Source organism: Anthonomus grandis, chromosome 13 (assembly GCF_022605725.1).
Source record: "Anthonomus grandis grandis chromosome 13, icAntGran1.3, whole genome shotgun sequence".
Lineage (NCBI taxonomy): Eukaryota > Metazoa > Arthropoda > Insecta > Coleoptera > Curculionidae > Anthonomus > Anthonomus grandis.
In genome coordinates this window covers 18,161,538-18,176,617 of record NC_065558.1, presented here as the reverse complement: position 1 = coordinate 18,176,617, position 15,080 = coordinate 18,161,538, and the positions used below count along the sequence as shown (strand labels likewise).

The 15,080-nt window shown below is 33.3% G+C and overlaps 1 protein-coding gene across 1 annotated transcript in view; it reads right to left on the bottom strand.

The window, feature by feature from the left end:
• LOC126743741 (laminin subunit alpha-1) overlaps positions 1-13,043 on the bottom strand; it is a 549,108-nt gene extending 536,065 nt beyond the window's left edge. The window contains exon 1 of the mRNA XM_050450955.1: positions 12,798-13,043. Within this exon, the coding sequence (XP_050306912.1) occupies positions 12,798-12,897 (100 nt within the window). The 5' untranslated portion in view covers positions 12,898-13,043. The remainder of the gene's footprint in view (positions 1-12,797) is intronic.
• Between the last annotated feature and the right edge of the window lie 2,037 nt (positions 13,044-15,080).

Here is a 15,080-nt window from a genome sequence, read left to right as displayed (position 1 = left end):
TTATGAGTCTTTTCCCTTTTCTTGATGGCAAATTAATTCCCGTTAACAGGCCTTCCATGCGTTCTTGGCAGGCACTATCTCTTTATCTTGCCATATTTTAAAAAATATATATCCTTTGTTAAGCCAGGTTTCATCAAGATAAAAATCGTTTACTTCTTTCCAGTAGAACTCATTTACGATTATGGTTTTCCTATGCAAAATCCATATCTTTTAAAGTGATACATTAAAGTTTTTTTACTCATCAAAGCAATACAATCATACAGTTTTGGCCAAGCTCCATTGCTTTGCAATGCTTGTACTGCACGTTCAGTATCTTTATCAAAGACTCTGGCTAGTCTTCCTGTACAATGCTTCGGAGATACTACTTGTCCTGCCTTTCTTTTCCTCAATAGATTATAAATGATAGATTTTCCTATTTCAGTCATTCTGGAACATTTCTGCATAACTTCTGATCCGTGTTATATGTAACACCACAGCGTAACAGCACACACTATATTTGATACTTTTAAAGTAATATTTATAGTCTGTGTTTTTATTACCAGGCTAATTGATTTATTTACATCCGACAGATTACCTGGCGGAAGCACAGTGAAGTTACCAATATTTTCCAAATAAGTGTATTAAATTTTATACTAATGTGTCTTACATTAAAAAATTGCACCAACCTGTACCCTTCCTATAACATTCAAACCCTACCCTTTTTTAATTCATTAACTAGGTACTAAGCTTACCTACGCGCACGGATGGCCATAAAAATCTCGATTATTTACATTTTATTACTTTCTATTCATTTGAAATACAGTATATTTTTAAGTATACCGGGGGGTGCGTCGCCGAGCGGAACATACGAAAATTCCATGTAAATTTTAAAGGGGTCAATTATTGGCTTCCCTGTACATTTTACAGAAAACATGTAGGATAACTTTTTGAAGAGACCAATCTGGCAAACGCTCGTGCAAAGTTTCAAAAAATTTTAATAAGCGTTTTAATTTTAAATTATTCAATTAAATGTAATTGCAAAATTACCAAATCTTCGGTTAAGGTAAAATCAAACACCAGCCATCAGCAAACAATTTGTTATAAGGCTTTGTCAAATCTGACGTAAAGCCGAATACAAGAAATGTTTTTTTTTCGTTTTATCAATCTCACAACCATACATTCAAACTAAGACACGTTAACATTACTTTTTTATCTAAACTTTTATTTAATATAACGATGAAGTTAAACCAATAACAATTATGATTATCAATTATTAAAAAAATAATTTTATCATACTTAGAATTTAATTAAATCAATAGCAGTATCTGAAATATTTTCAATTTATTTTCCCATCAAGCCTATCTGGTCCATTTCAACCATTAAACCTATTATTAGTAAATTCAAGTCCAAAGACATTGCAATAAATAACTGTAAATGTTTAACTCAGAAGATCGAAAATAGATCCGAAAAAAGAGCGAACAGAACTCTTAATATTTTACTTTCATTTTATTATAAGTGTGGAAAAATAAAATAAAATACAATAACTCTTTTAAAAATAATAGAGAATTACATAAAAACATCAATTAATGAAATGTTTAAACAACCCCCCATTAACAGCTAAACAATATCCTAACCGATCATAAAATTCATTTCTAACGTTACTAAGTTGATATTGGGAAATTTTATTACATTTGGGATTTGGGAATATTGTGTCCGAGTATGAACAAAGCGATGTTCATTTTCTTGGCTCCAATACCGGCAATTCTGAACATTTGGTTTATTGTTAAGGGTAAATGTACATTAATCGGTATAACAAATATTAAAAAAAAAAATCCTATCATTATTTCCTCTTTCCATTATTTCAAAACTTCGCTCTTCATCTCCTTCTTGCAGCTCTTGATGTTTTTCGAATTTATACGAATAATATTTGGGTTTTTTAAAGTGCGCAATACCGTTGTATGATATTTATTTACCTCTTGCCCAAGAAATCTCGTACTAACCATCTTGTTTTCCTCCACACTCTAGAATATTAAGATCTCTGTTCTCTCTTTCTTTGGCTCTATTTTCGATATCATCAGTTGAACATTTACAATTATTTATTATGGTACCTTTGGACTTGAACTTATTGACAATACGTTTAATAGTTGAAATGGACGGAATGGGCTTGGTGGGGAAATAAACTGAAAACATTTCAGATACTGCTGTAAAACTGTTTCCCGCATAATGCCACTTAATTATGGCTATTTTTTTATCGATTGAATAATTCATACTAGTTTTCAAATATCGACTGTCACTGATTTATTGACACTTTTCCTCACGTCAGTGACAAGATTCATTTCACTGGTGCGCGTTTGGTTTTACCTGAACCGAAAATTTGCTAATTTTGCAATTACATTTAATCGAATAATTCAAGATTCGCTTATTAAAATTTTTTGAAACTTTGCACAGGAGTTTGCCAGATTGGTCTCTTCAAAAAGTTATCTTACATTTTTTCTATAAAATGTACAGGGATGCCAATAATTGACCCCCTTAAAATTTACTTGGGACCTATGTTCCGCTAGGCGACGCACCACCCGGTAGTCAAGATAACAATAGATAAACTTAATTTCTTCAATTCATTAATGCTTTGAAAACCCAAATGCACATAAATCTCTTATAAAACTTTTTTCTACGCCTTTCTGATTTATAACTAAAACAACTTCGGCGTATCATCAAGATATTCCAGACTGATCCGATATTAATTGGGCATCAGATTAAATAGCTTGCTGATAAGTTCATGGACGCAGTAGTCTGCCAATATATTTTTAAATCACTGCCAGACTAGACAGTGCAGCTTTTCGAAGTCTATTTTTAGTTCGCTTCTATTAAATTTTAATTAACGCAATATTATTTAAGTTATTGGGGTCAGTGATTATTTAATTTGATTATTAAAAAAATCGATGTTGTACTATTTTTCCTTCTTTGGTGGTCGTCCATTAAAATACGTTAAGCCCGAATGCACGAGTAATAATTCCGAGAATGTCAATTTATTTCAATACGGGACAGGAATAATAAACCAGCCATGGGATTACATTTAATATATTAATAATTACATACGCAAATGCGGATTGCTCGCGTAATTATGTCATTTCATTTTTCCCCGAGTTAACGAGCACTTTCATAGAGTTAACCGACGTTGTTTAACAATCATCAGACTTCCTGTAAATAAGCAAATGTTTGTTGTATGTTTAACATTAACACTGAACTTTAACATAAAATTTTTAAGATAAACAGGTAGTTAGAACCATATAAAAACATCTGTGTTTTGCCGCAAGACCACCTTTACTGCTGATTCACAGATTTCCCCAACAGATTTGATCTTAAATATATAAAGATTATGAACACAGGTAATATTTTAACGCCGTTTATGACTTTTAAAAGATTTATCCAACCCCCTGGGTTACAACTGGTAATTTATGACGGTATACCTTACAGATAAGGGTAGGTGTGGTTTATCCCACTTATTTCATAGAAGTCAGAAACCTTATACCTCCGAGTGTCTTTTATGTTATCTGTAAGCAATTTTTTTTTAATTATATTACTTTTTCAGTAATAGTATATAATTAGCATCATTGTTCTTTTGTTGTCCCATAAAATGAATGTAATATTTAGTATGATGGTTACATTTTTTATGTCTTGTACTTTACTTTCTTAATCCTTAGTTTCTTTTATCATTTACATTCTTTTCTATACTTACTTTTCATAAATTCCTAATTATTTACTTTAAAGCGAGATGGATGAAGTAATAAAACTCTTTAAAAAGGGAAAAAATTACGATAGTCATAACAGATCTAAATGCAAGTTATATGTGGTGCAGATGGCGTTGATGTTAAGAGAAACTCTAGAGGTGATCGGCTTGTGCAGTTTTGCGAAGACTATAATCTTTTCATGTCCAATACTTTCCTTAAGCAACATCCCAGGCGCTTATGTACCTGGATATTACTCACAGATAACCAGGATAGAATAATACAAAATTAGAGAGATTATATAATGATTGGTCTCGAAATCAAAAAGACGTTAAATTAGTAAAAACATATCCCGGAACAAATGTCAGTACCCGGTTGTTATGGATTTTAGAATGAAACGTTTTATGACACAAAAGTGAAACACAGCAACTTAAATATACAAATAGATTTGGAGAAACCGACAAAGAATTCCAAACAATAATAGGCCTAAAACTTAAGAGAGACTTAGACGAAATTTCTACATCAGAACAACTAGACACAGAGGATACGTGGGATGAAATAAAGAATACCATAGTAAAAGTTCAGGAACAGGACATTGGGTTTAAAAAAAACACAAAGAATGGTTGAAAAAACTCTGGAACTTATGACGGAGAGAAGAAAGTGCAATAAAATACCGCTAAAAACTAAAGAGCTAAACAGGACCGTGAGGAGGAAGTGTAGAAAAGCAAGGACGTTGTGTCTGTCCGAGAAATTGAGTTAAACCAGTAAAAACACAATTTCTTCAATGTGCCCAAGAATGTAAAAGACCTGAGAGAAAAAAGCAGGTGGAAATCCTCAGAAATGCAAATAATAAGATCATGAATGTAATCAAAGAAAAATTGAAAACATGGAGGAAATACGTAGAGAAACTTTTCGATAATGACCGATCAGAGACTCCCAAGGAGGTGAATGGTGACAAAGTCTGATTTGTTATCTGCTAGGATTATGGTGTCATCTGCATATCTTATGTTAGTGATGCCGATTCCATCCAATCTATTATCGTCCATATCTTCCACTCCGTACTGTTTTTCTTATTGACATGGCATCCGAAGTTCTCCTGTCAAATGTATATAATTGTAATGTGTCTCCTATCAATTCCAATTGCTGATAATATCTCTAGCATCTTCTGATATTTAATTAGACAAGCGCAAACATCTATGTTTATGTTCCTACATCTCTGTGTTAGCACTCTATAATCCGAATTGACTGTTACATATTTGTTCTTCGCATTTCCCAAACAGCATCATACGTCTTAGGTACGTAATTTTTATCTCCATACGTCCATTGTTATAAAATAACATATTTAGTAAGTACTTTTGGATACGTAGTTCGTTCATTACTTACGATTTGTGGCAGTTCATACATGTACATATAAATTTTTGTTAATACACAAAACTATGTGCCAGGAAAGAACTTTTTTACTAACATACCCTCTAAATTTAGTTAGTTTATATGTTGACTGATCAAAAAGTAATTAGGTATAAGATTTTTAAAATATCTGAAAATTATAGATAATGAAGTATTTGTCATAATAATATATCAAAATAATTAAGATCGGTCGCAAAAGCAACCCATTGTTTTTGTTGCCCCCACTGACTGTCAAATAAGTAATTGGAACATTGTGTAGTTGACACTGTTGGCAGTATTTAAGACAAGTGACAGATGTAAGAACGAACGCCCTTCTTTCAGTCAACTTGGCAGTATTGGCGTCATGGCGTGCGTTATCTCTTTGTAATAAAAGTTTACAACTGGGAATTTTGGATTTATCAAAATTCGGCCTTTAAGAACATTTTACTATTATATTTGAATTTAGTTTTATTGTTCACTCAGTGATAGGAAGGCTCTACTACGATCTAACCCAATTCATAGTAAGAGCTTAGTTATTCATTTTAGTAATAATGAATTATTTAAATGATAACTTGCTTATTTTAAAATATAATTTTAACCTGCAGCACTACGAGCAGGGATTGGAAGCACACAGAAAATTGAAGACTGTATTTCACAGTAGTTGCAAAGAACAAATAATGTTTTCTTTTGTATTTTCTTAAACTTTTATTTTTTGTTTGGTTTTTTAGACATATACATGTTCTGTTTTATATTTTTATATATTTTTTATACTCAATATAAATTTAGTTTTTATAAATGTTATTTTTTTAATACATTTTACCACACAAAAAAAAACTAAACATCCTAGATACGTCATATTATATCCAATACATGACATTAAATATCCCAAAAGTACGTACATAATTATGACGTAAAATCATGCGGAAAGTGGACGTCCTATATACGTCCATAGTACGTAATACGTCTTTTGGGGTACCTACTGCGTACGTACAAAATACTTCTTTAGTAAGTATCTGTGTTGTTTGGATTCTTATAAATCCGTGTATGGATTAACTTTAAGAATACTTTGAAGACCTGGGCCATCAGATAAATTATACGGTAGTCATCACACTAAGAGGAGAAATTCGGAAGGGATTTTTTCTGCACTATAGATGGTGTTAAATATTTCAGCTATAAGCTCTAGGCCTTTGCCTTCTTAATTTGTGAGAATTTTTAAGCACCTCTGCGTCTACTTTACCTGATTCTATGGCTTTTCTATATGTCTGAATATTTATTGCATGGATGACTTCGCTCTTTGTACTAGTCTCTCGAGACAAGAAATTATGGAATAAATTACATAGCACAGTGATCGATTCAGACTACACATGAACATTTCCAAGATCAAATTAGTTGTTTTTTCCAAGGTAAATATGACCGTAACGCTTCTGATTAATAGCAAATTTCTAACGGGTATCATCCTTCAAATATCTTGGCACCATAATCAACTCGCTGTGTGATCGGAAGCGGGAGATATGTTTTAGAATAGAATAAGCCAGGAAAATTTTAACCAGAATAAAGAGCTCAAAATGCGCATTGTCAGGTGCTGTATCTTTTGTGTTTTACTAAACGGCTGTGAAGGCTAGACTTTTGATCCGATAACTGAGAGAAAGATCGAGGCTTTTGAGATGTATGTATGTCGTCGCATGCTTCGTATATCATGGATTCATCGAGTTACAAACAAACAGGTATTAGGAAGAATGAAAAAGGCAAAAGAGGTATTAAACATCGTTAAAGAGAGAAAAAGAAAATACATAGGCCATATCATGAGAGGCAAAAAATACGAATTACTGACGCTGATAACACTGCACAACAAATCGAAGGTTATTTTATGTTGACTGAAATATTTTTATTGTTGTTTACTAATTCGAGGCATCTGATTTCGAATCTGTCGTCAGTTTTACTCTAACTTGACTCTCTTTTAAATTCCAATCCCCAATGATTTGGCGTGAACCTTTAAATCATCACGATGACTGCTATTTTTGCGTTGTTAATATAAAAGGAATCAACAAGACGAACCGCTCCAAATGGATTTACCCCACATCAACATCAGCTGTGAGGCCTGTAAGGAGCTCAAAAGATACATCTTTACCATTACCATCTACATCTACAGAAAGTTCTGATGAATTGAATGAACTGAGTAGCATGAGCGATGACGAGTTTGTTCCAGAAAATCTCTTTGAACCAAAACCATTCGATCAAAGTGCTCTTGATGATTTAATTAGAGACCTTGGACTATCCAAAACTTCGTCTGAATTATTGGCCTCCAGATTAAAAGAGAGAAATCTTTTAACTAAAGAAACTAAAGTTTTTTATTACCGCACTCGAGAAAAAGACTTACTTCCCTTTTTCGCTGAGGAGGATAATTTTGTATTTTGTACTAATATTTCTGGTTTAATGACTGCCATGGGCTTGCAGAAATATGAACCAATCGATTGGCGTTTATTTATTGACTCGTCAAAACGGAGTTTGAAGTGTGTACTATTGCACACCGGAAATAAACTAGGCTCCATACCAATAGCACATTCAACTAAAGTTAAGGAAGAATACCCCACAATAGCACTGGTCATGAACAAAATCAAATATAACGATCATAAATGGGTGATTTGCGTTGATCTTAAGATGGTGAACTTCCTTTTAGGACAACAAGGAGGCTACACTAAATATCCTTGTTTTATGTGTTTATGGGATAGTAGAGCAAAATCAGAACATTGGTCAAAAAAAGAATGGCCCTCTAGGGAAGCACTACTTCCAGGTAGTCTTAATGTTATAAATGAACCTCTAGTGCCACGAGATCTTATCATATTGCCACCCCTGCACATTAAACTAGGTTTAATGAAGCAATATGTTAAGGCATTAAATAAAGATGGTGAATGTTTCAAATATATTTCAAGGAAATTTCCAAGTCTAAGTTCAGAAAAACTCAAGGCAGGTATATTTGATGGTCCACAAATTCGCAAGTTGGTAAACGATCCTAATTTCACCAGCTCAATGTCAGAAATTGAGAAGAATGCATGGGATTCCTTTGTTTGGGTTATCCAAAATTTCTTAGGTAATAGGAAGGGTGATGATTACATTGCGCACGTCGAAGAGATGTTGTCACACTTCCAGCGACTTGGATGTAACATGAGCATCAAAGTGCACTTCCTACACAGCCATTTACACCATTTTCCTGAAAATCTCGGTGACATGAGTGAAGAACAGGGTGAACGATTCCACCAAGATCTTCGAACCATGGAGGAATGATTTCAGGGTCGCTGGGATGCACATATGTTGGCCGATTTTTGCTGGAGTATTCAGAGTAGCAGTTCATTCAAAACTAGTAGAAAATCATATAAAAGACAATTCCTGAGTGTATAGTTCTTGTAGTTAAAAATGTTTGTACGTTGAGTGTATTTTTAATTCCCAAAAAATACTCCCTCCTTTTAACTCAAAAACTAGAGCTGACACATATAAACTGATGACATTATTTAATATCAGCATTAAAAATAAGCCTAGAATCATAAAAATATTCCATGCAACATACATGCTGTTGGGCGGTGTAATTGAAGGAAATTTTCAGGAAAGAAGATCAGCTGGAAGATGGTTCGCGTACACTTCGAAGGAGATTTTTAGAGCTGCCGTATCCAGGTCAATGTTAGGTATATGGATCATCAACCTTTGTAAGGAGAGGACGAAATAAGAAGAAGAATTCTTTACGTATTTCTTCTACGCGGTTTTCTTAATCACTAAATAAATATATTAAAGTAAATATATATTTTCACCATAGCATAAAATTTAATTTTAGTGCTATGTATGTATTTTTTTATCGTTGATTTGTTGTACGAGCTTCGCAAGTGCTTTCCTTATCATTAAGCTTTATTCCATTAATTTCTTTTCTCACCGGAAGAGTACTAGTAAGAAAATGCCGATATTGTGATCAATAAGCTTCATAACTTAAAATTAAAATTTTGGGAAAAGAATAACATATAAATAAACAGGATTAACCTTTTTTCCATTTTAACATACTCTATACATCTTTTACTACTGTCAGTGGCTAATATCTTACTTTATAAGCTTTTTAAATAATATACTAAAACTGTTCACAATAGTTTCATCAGTTCCTATCACAGTTTACTTATAGAATGCTAGAATTATGATAAGCAATAATCACTCTCCTATCTTATATTTTTTCAAGACTTGTATTTAATTTAACTAAGAATAGCGCAATATTCATAAGGCAACATTTTGCAATGTTTTAAAAGAGTTACTTAATATAATTTTGCAATGAAAGATTTATGTGAAAGTAATATTATTTTATGAATGATTTAATTAAATCTGAGTACACAAGATTATTAATTATTTTGGAAATGTTCATTCAAAATGCCTAAGTATTCCAGCTATCAAGGTGTACACAAGTTCGTTTTTGTGTTTGTCAATAGGGGTCGCATTAATCATTGTGTTTCACTCTATTGACATATAAAGTGATATTTTTTTGGCATATCATATTAATAGCATTTTCTGATTTGTCAGATTTGTTTAAATTTTATCAAAAGTGCATATTATTTTCCCTGCCTTTTTTCGTACGTTGCAAGTACGAAGAGTCAATCATCAAGTAAAAAATAAAAACTATTCCTATTATAACGTAGTTGAAATTTCCTCTATTGGTTTTAAAATTTCAGTAGGTAGTAATGCTCTACTGTCAAATCTTAATAGGGTTGCATTTTTGTAAAAAAGTTGCTAGGTTCATCCATGTGTTTAGAGTAAAACACATAAGCTTTTAGTGTAAATACACTTTAGGTACATTACAGTTTATTCAAAGGCTCGGTATTGGCCTCATTAGAGATTTGAATATGGTGCTATTCAGTAACTTTGAGCATGCTGATATTTACTTCGTTTATGATTTATGTAAAGGAAATGCAGCAGTACGGAAATGCCAACGAAAATTCCCAATTAGAAGATTACCTTACAAACAATTTTTTATTAAAACATTTAATATTCAGAAATTTTGGACTTAAAAATAATCCAAGAAATTAACGTCATTAGAACGTAATTTTAAATATGTTTGACAACGATAGGATATTAAGTCTTCGAAGAGTACCTTAAAATGTACAACTTTTTTTTCTTCCAATAAGGGATGTTGATGCGATAATATTTTCTATCGCTTCTCTACCCTTGCGGCGTGTATCAGTGACTACATATTATGTATCCATTGCCCACTAGCTGATGTTACACAGCCATGACATGTTTTTTCTTCCAATTGCTCTTCTTCATTTATTTTTTCAAGAATTGGTATCTCTCACTCCGCGTATTTCTCTTCTTAATGATCTCAAATAATTCAAGTTCCTTTTTGACGAGTCTAAAAATTTACTCATTTATCAGTTTTACCATCCAGTGTGTCTTAAGGATTCTGCGGTACACCCACATTTCAAAGTTCCATAACATAGATAAGCGCCGACCAAACAACTACGAACACTCTATGAATCTTAGTCGCAAGTGAAGGTCAAACTTGGAGCAGGCAAGCACCTTCCTTATCTTTAGGAATGCTCACCGGAATTGTTCAATGCGATATTTTACTTCGGTATCCGATGTCCAGTCTTCAAACAACCAACTCACGAGATACTTAAATTTCTACACTCTTTCTATGGGCATTGCATTAAAAGTTATGCTGGAGTTTTCAAATGCATTTAGATTCCTGACGATAATCACCAATTTTGTCTTCTTGGTGTTGGCATTTAGACCTATTGTTTCACCTCCCACCTTGACTAGTTGTTGTAGATCATGTATTTTTTTTGGCAATCAAAACTCCGTCTTGAGCATAACAGATGTTTTGAATCCTGCCTCCATTAACCTTTATATCTATCTTCAGTTCTTTTCATGCTTCTTAAAAAATTGCTTCTGAATATAAATTAATCAAGGGTGAAGACAGGGCACGTCCCTGTATAATTTTTATAATAGACGTGTTATGGCAACGCAGTTTTTACTTTTTAAAATAGGGTTCATCGCGTTATAAGGAGATCACAAAAAAAAGTTCAGATGCTGCAAGTTCAAGACTTACAACCTGGTGATGCCAATAAATGCGCCAGTTTTTGTAACTAAATTTTGTGTCAAGTAGAGTAAAACGAGAACTTAAAATGAGAAAAAAATTATGGACAAGCGATGTTACGAAGCTAGGTTGACTCGAAGCAGCTTAGTAACTGAATTACCATAATTTGCGAATCTGGAGCCATGAGAACCCACATGTTACATGTACTAGAGCATTTTAATAAGAATTTTCTGCTAATGTTTGGTGTGGTTTAATAAATGGATTCTTTTGTGGGCCTCATGCTTGACCATAATGAGGCTTGACCACTCTTTTTTCTTTGAGGATTTTCAATTAAAAATCTCGCACAGATACCATTGATAAAAAATTTAAAAAATCTTTCATCAATCCGTTTACCGAATCTTTAAGCAATAAAAAAGTTATAACTTCAAAACCGTTTTTGTAACCTTTAAAACCTTAAAGTGTTTCAAAAAATAAGTGTTTCTCGATATATGGTTATAAAAAAAATTAGGCATTATTCGAAGCACAGAATGTGCTGGGAAGGTTTGGACACTGAAATTCGGGACACTGTACCGATCTTGAAAAGGTGATCTACTTAGTGAAGATTTATTGAAAACAAATCCTTAAAAAATGGTAACTATAATTAAAAATTAGAAGCTCCATTCTCAGGTTAAGGTCTTACAATATTTTTTTAAATAGTTTAAGATTACTAATACTTAATATACCCAAGTCTTATTTCTTTATTTTTTAAATATATAGAAAATGGACCATAGTAGTGCTAGTTTAGATCATGAGTAGTATTGATAGTATTAGACAATAAGTTGTCCCCTTTAATAGCCTAAAATAAATAGAATTAGACTTTTGGATGATCTCATTTAATTTATGATTTCATTATTAGGATGATTATAGTATTAATTATTTTATAATCGTTGTCTAAAGTTGAAATTCCATTCTCAGATTGAGGTCCTTAAATAATATTTTCTTCATATAGTTTAAGATTGCTAATAGCCAATATACCCAAGGCTTTACAAGCCATAATAAACCTAATTTTTTTATTTCTAAAATATATCCATATGAACATTTTGGTTGCGTGTGGGAATGGACCATAGTAGTTTTTGTTTAGATCATAAGTAGTATTGGTGATATTAGACCATACGTTGTCTCATTCAGTAGCCTGAAATTAGTAGAATTAGATTTTTGGATGATTTCATTATTAGGGTGATGAAAGTATTAATTAAATTATAACCGTTGTGTAAAGTTGAAATTTTTATTTTTTTGCCTAACTCCGGCATACGTATTCTTTATTACAACCATTAGAAAAAACAATATATTTTGAAGATGCGTTGGGCGCCAAAAAGGAATGGTAATATGAAAAGATTCTTAAAGAATTTCATTTTCTACTACTAAGATATTAAAAAGATAAAATTAATAATGCCCTATAAGAGATCAAGTTAGTTCCTAAGAGATGCCAGGCTGTATTTAAAATCGATTTATTTATTTATCATCAAACAACAAATACAAAGTGCGCATTTCATTTTCTCAAAACCTATAAAATTTATAGATTTTTTAAGAATAATCATGGATCACTCACTGTTTTTAACTATATAAATATTTGACCGAAAAAAAAATCATATGTTTTTTCCACTTACTATGCTTGCCACCTCCTTTATTCCTATGTTGTTTACCCTCGACTCCTACCCAATTAACTACCACTAAAAGCACCAAAACAAAAATTTTCCCACAATGCATTTTCACTGTTTTATAAGTCACTGAAATCAATAAATTATCCTCACATACTCCGTATAGTCTACTACATTTTCAAGAAAAAAAACAGTATTTTCTCGTCGTAATTTTTATCGCACGTGTTCGAGAGGTTGTTTCTCGACCCGGTACAGACCTCTCGTCGTATCGAAACCGAACTGAAGGCGGCGGACGTACGCCAAGACAGATTTAGCTTTTGTCTTCGCCGGATGATGGTGAGGTACCAGAAATAGTTCTCATAGGGACTGGTTTTATATGGATATACACCCAGTATATGCTTTTTTGCAGCAAAAAAATATCTTTTTGTAGTATTTAGAAGCCTGGATAGCGTTTGTACCTTTGGCTAGTTAATGACTATTGTTTTATGTGTTTTAAACGATGTTCAACGTTCACAACAAACCTCGTGATTTATTATGTATTTGAAAGAAAAATAAATTTCTGATATACAGGGTGTTTCAGAAGTATGGGATCAAACTTCTAGGGGTTGTTCAGTGCAATAGTAGAATCCATTTAAGTATAGGAACCCATGTCCGGAAATGTGTTACTACGCCACTACGGCCCTAAGACGCGTTTAAATTTAGAAAAAAAATTAATTACCTAAATAGGATCTGATGCATTTATTTTTACCTTTTGTATATGATACCATCACAATTGTTCAAAATGTCTTACTCCAACCTCAATACACCGATTTAAACGCCGCACATGATTTCGGCGGACTACACTAAAAATTTGATCCTCGTTTTGAATGATTTCAAATGCTGCTGTTATTCGTCCAATTAAGTCTAGCTCTGATTCTACTGGAGTTTCGTAGACTAAAGACTTTACATGTCCCCACAAGAAAAAATCCAGCGACGTTAAACCGGGTGACCTAGGAGGCCAAGAAACTGCTCCACCTCTGGCAATCCAACGGTGCCCAAGCCGCTGAGCCAAATACTCGCGTACTTGTACAGCAAAGTGAGCCGGCGCTCCATCATGCTGAGACCACATTTGCTGTCTAACGTTTAGTGGAACATTTTCAAGGAGTTCTGGGAGAACTTCCTCCAAGAAACGCAGATAAATAGGTCCTGTTAACCATTCCGGTAGAAGATATGGCCCAATTAAATAATCATCAACAATGCCTGCCCATACGTTGACAGATCAACGATTCTGATGTTTTCTTGGAAAAATTGCATAAGGATTTTCTTCGTCCCAAACATGGTTATTCCTACTATTAAAAATACGGTCTCTTGTGAAAGAGGCTTCATCGGTCCACAAAACAAATCGTAAAAAATTTGGTTGTGCAATGATGTGATCCAGAAGCCATCGATAAAATTAAACTCTAGTATGATAATCGGCTACAGTCATACCTTGAACTTTCTGGAAGTGGTAAGGATGGAGTTGTTGCTCGTGTAGTACCCGCCACACAGAAGCGTTACTCGTATTCATATTCTTAGCGACGTCACGTGTGCTATTTGATGGTTCATCGGCAACTCGCTGAAGCACCTCTTCTTCAAATTAGACCGTTCTTACGGTTCGAGCAACACCAGTATCATGCATCTTGGTCTTAAACATGCCTATCTCAGCGAGCCGCCGATGAACTGCAATAAACTTTTTGTATCCAGGATGCTGTCGTTCGGGATAACGTTCATGATACAACCGCGATGTTGTTCGTACATTGCAGTTTGTTGCTTCGTATGCCAAATGCATATCCGCCAATTCTTGATTGGTAAAGTTTTCCATTAGCAACAAATGTTTAAAAATTGTATTGTCTAGCATTGACCTTGATAAGCGTTGATTTTAAACAATTGTTGTTATGGTATTATGTACAAATAGTAAAAATAAAAGCAGCAGATCCTATTTAGGTAATTAATGTTTTTTTATAAATTTTAACGCGTCTTAGGGCCGTAGTGGCTAAGTGACGCATTTCCGGACATGGGTTCCTATACTCAAATGGATTCTTCTGTTGCACTGAATAACCCCCAGAAGTTTGATCCCATAGTTCTGAAACACCCTGTATAAAGGGGAAAGTTTCAGATATTATAAAGTCGATATTAACTATTCCAAGAAATAGACAATCTTTTTTCAAAGAGACCGGCTTACATTAAATAGTAATGAACTAAGTCATAGGTCTCAAATTTATTAGATTAAAGTCAGAGGATTATACGTGTTTCGCCCATACTAGGCATCATCAG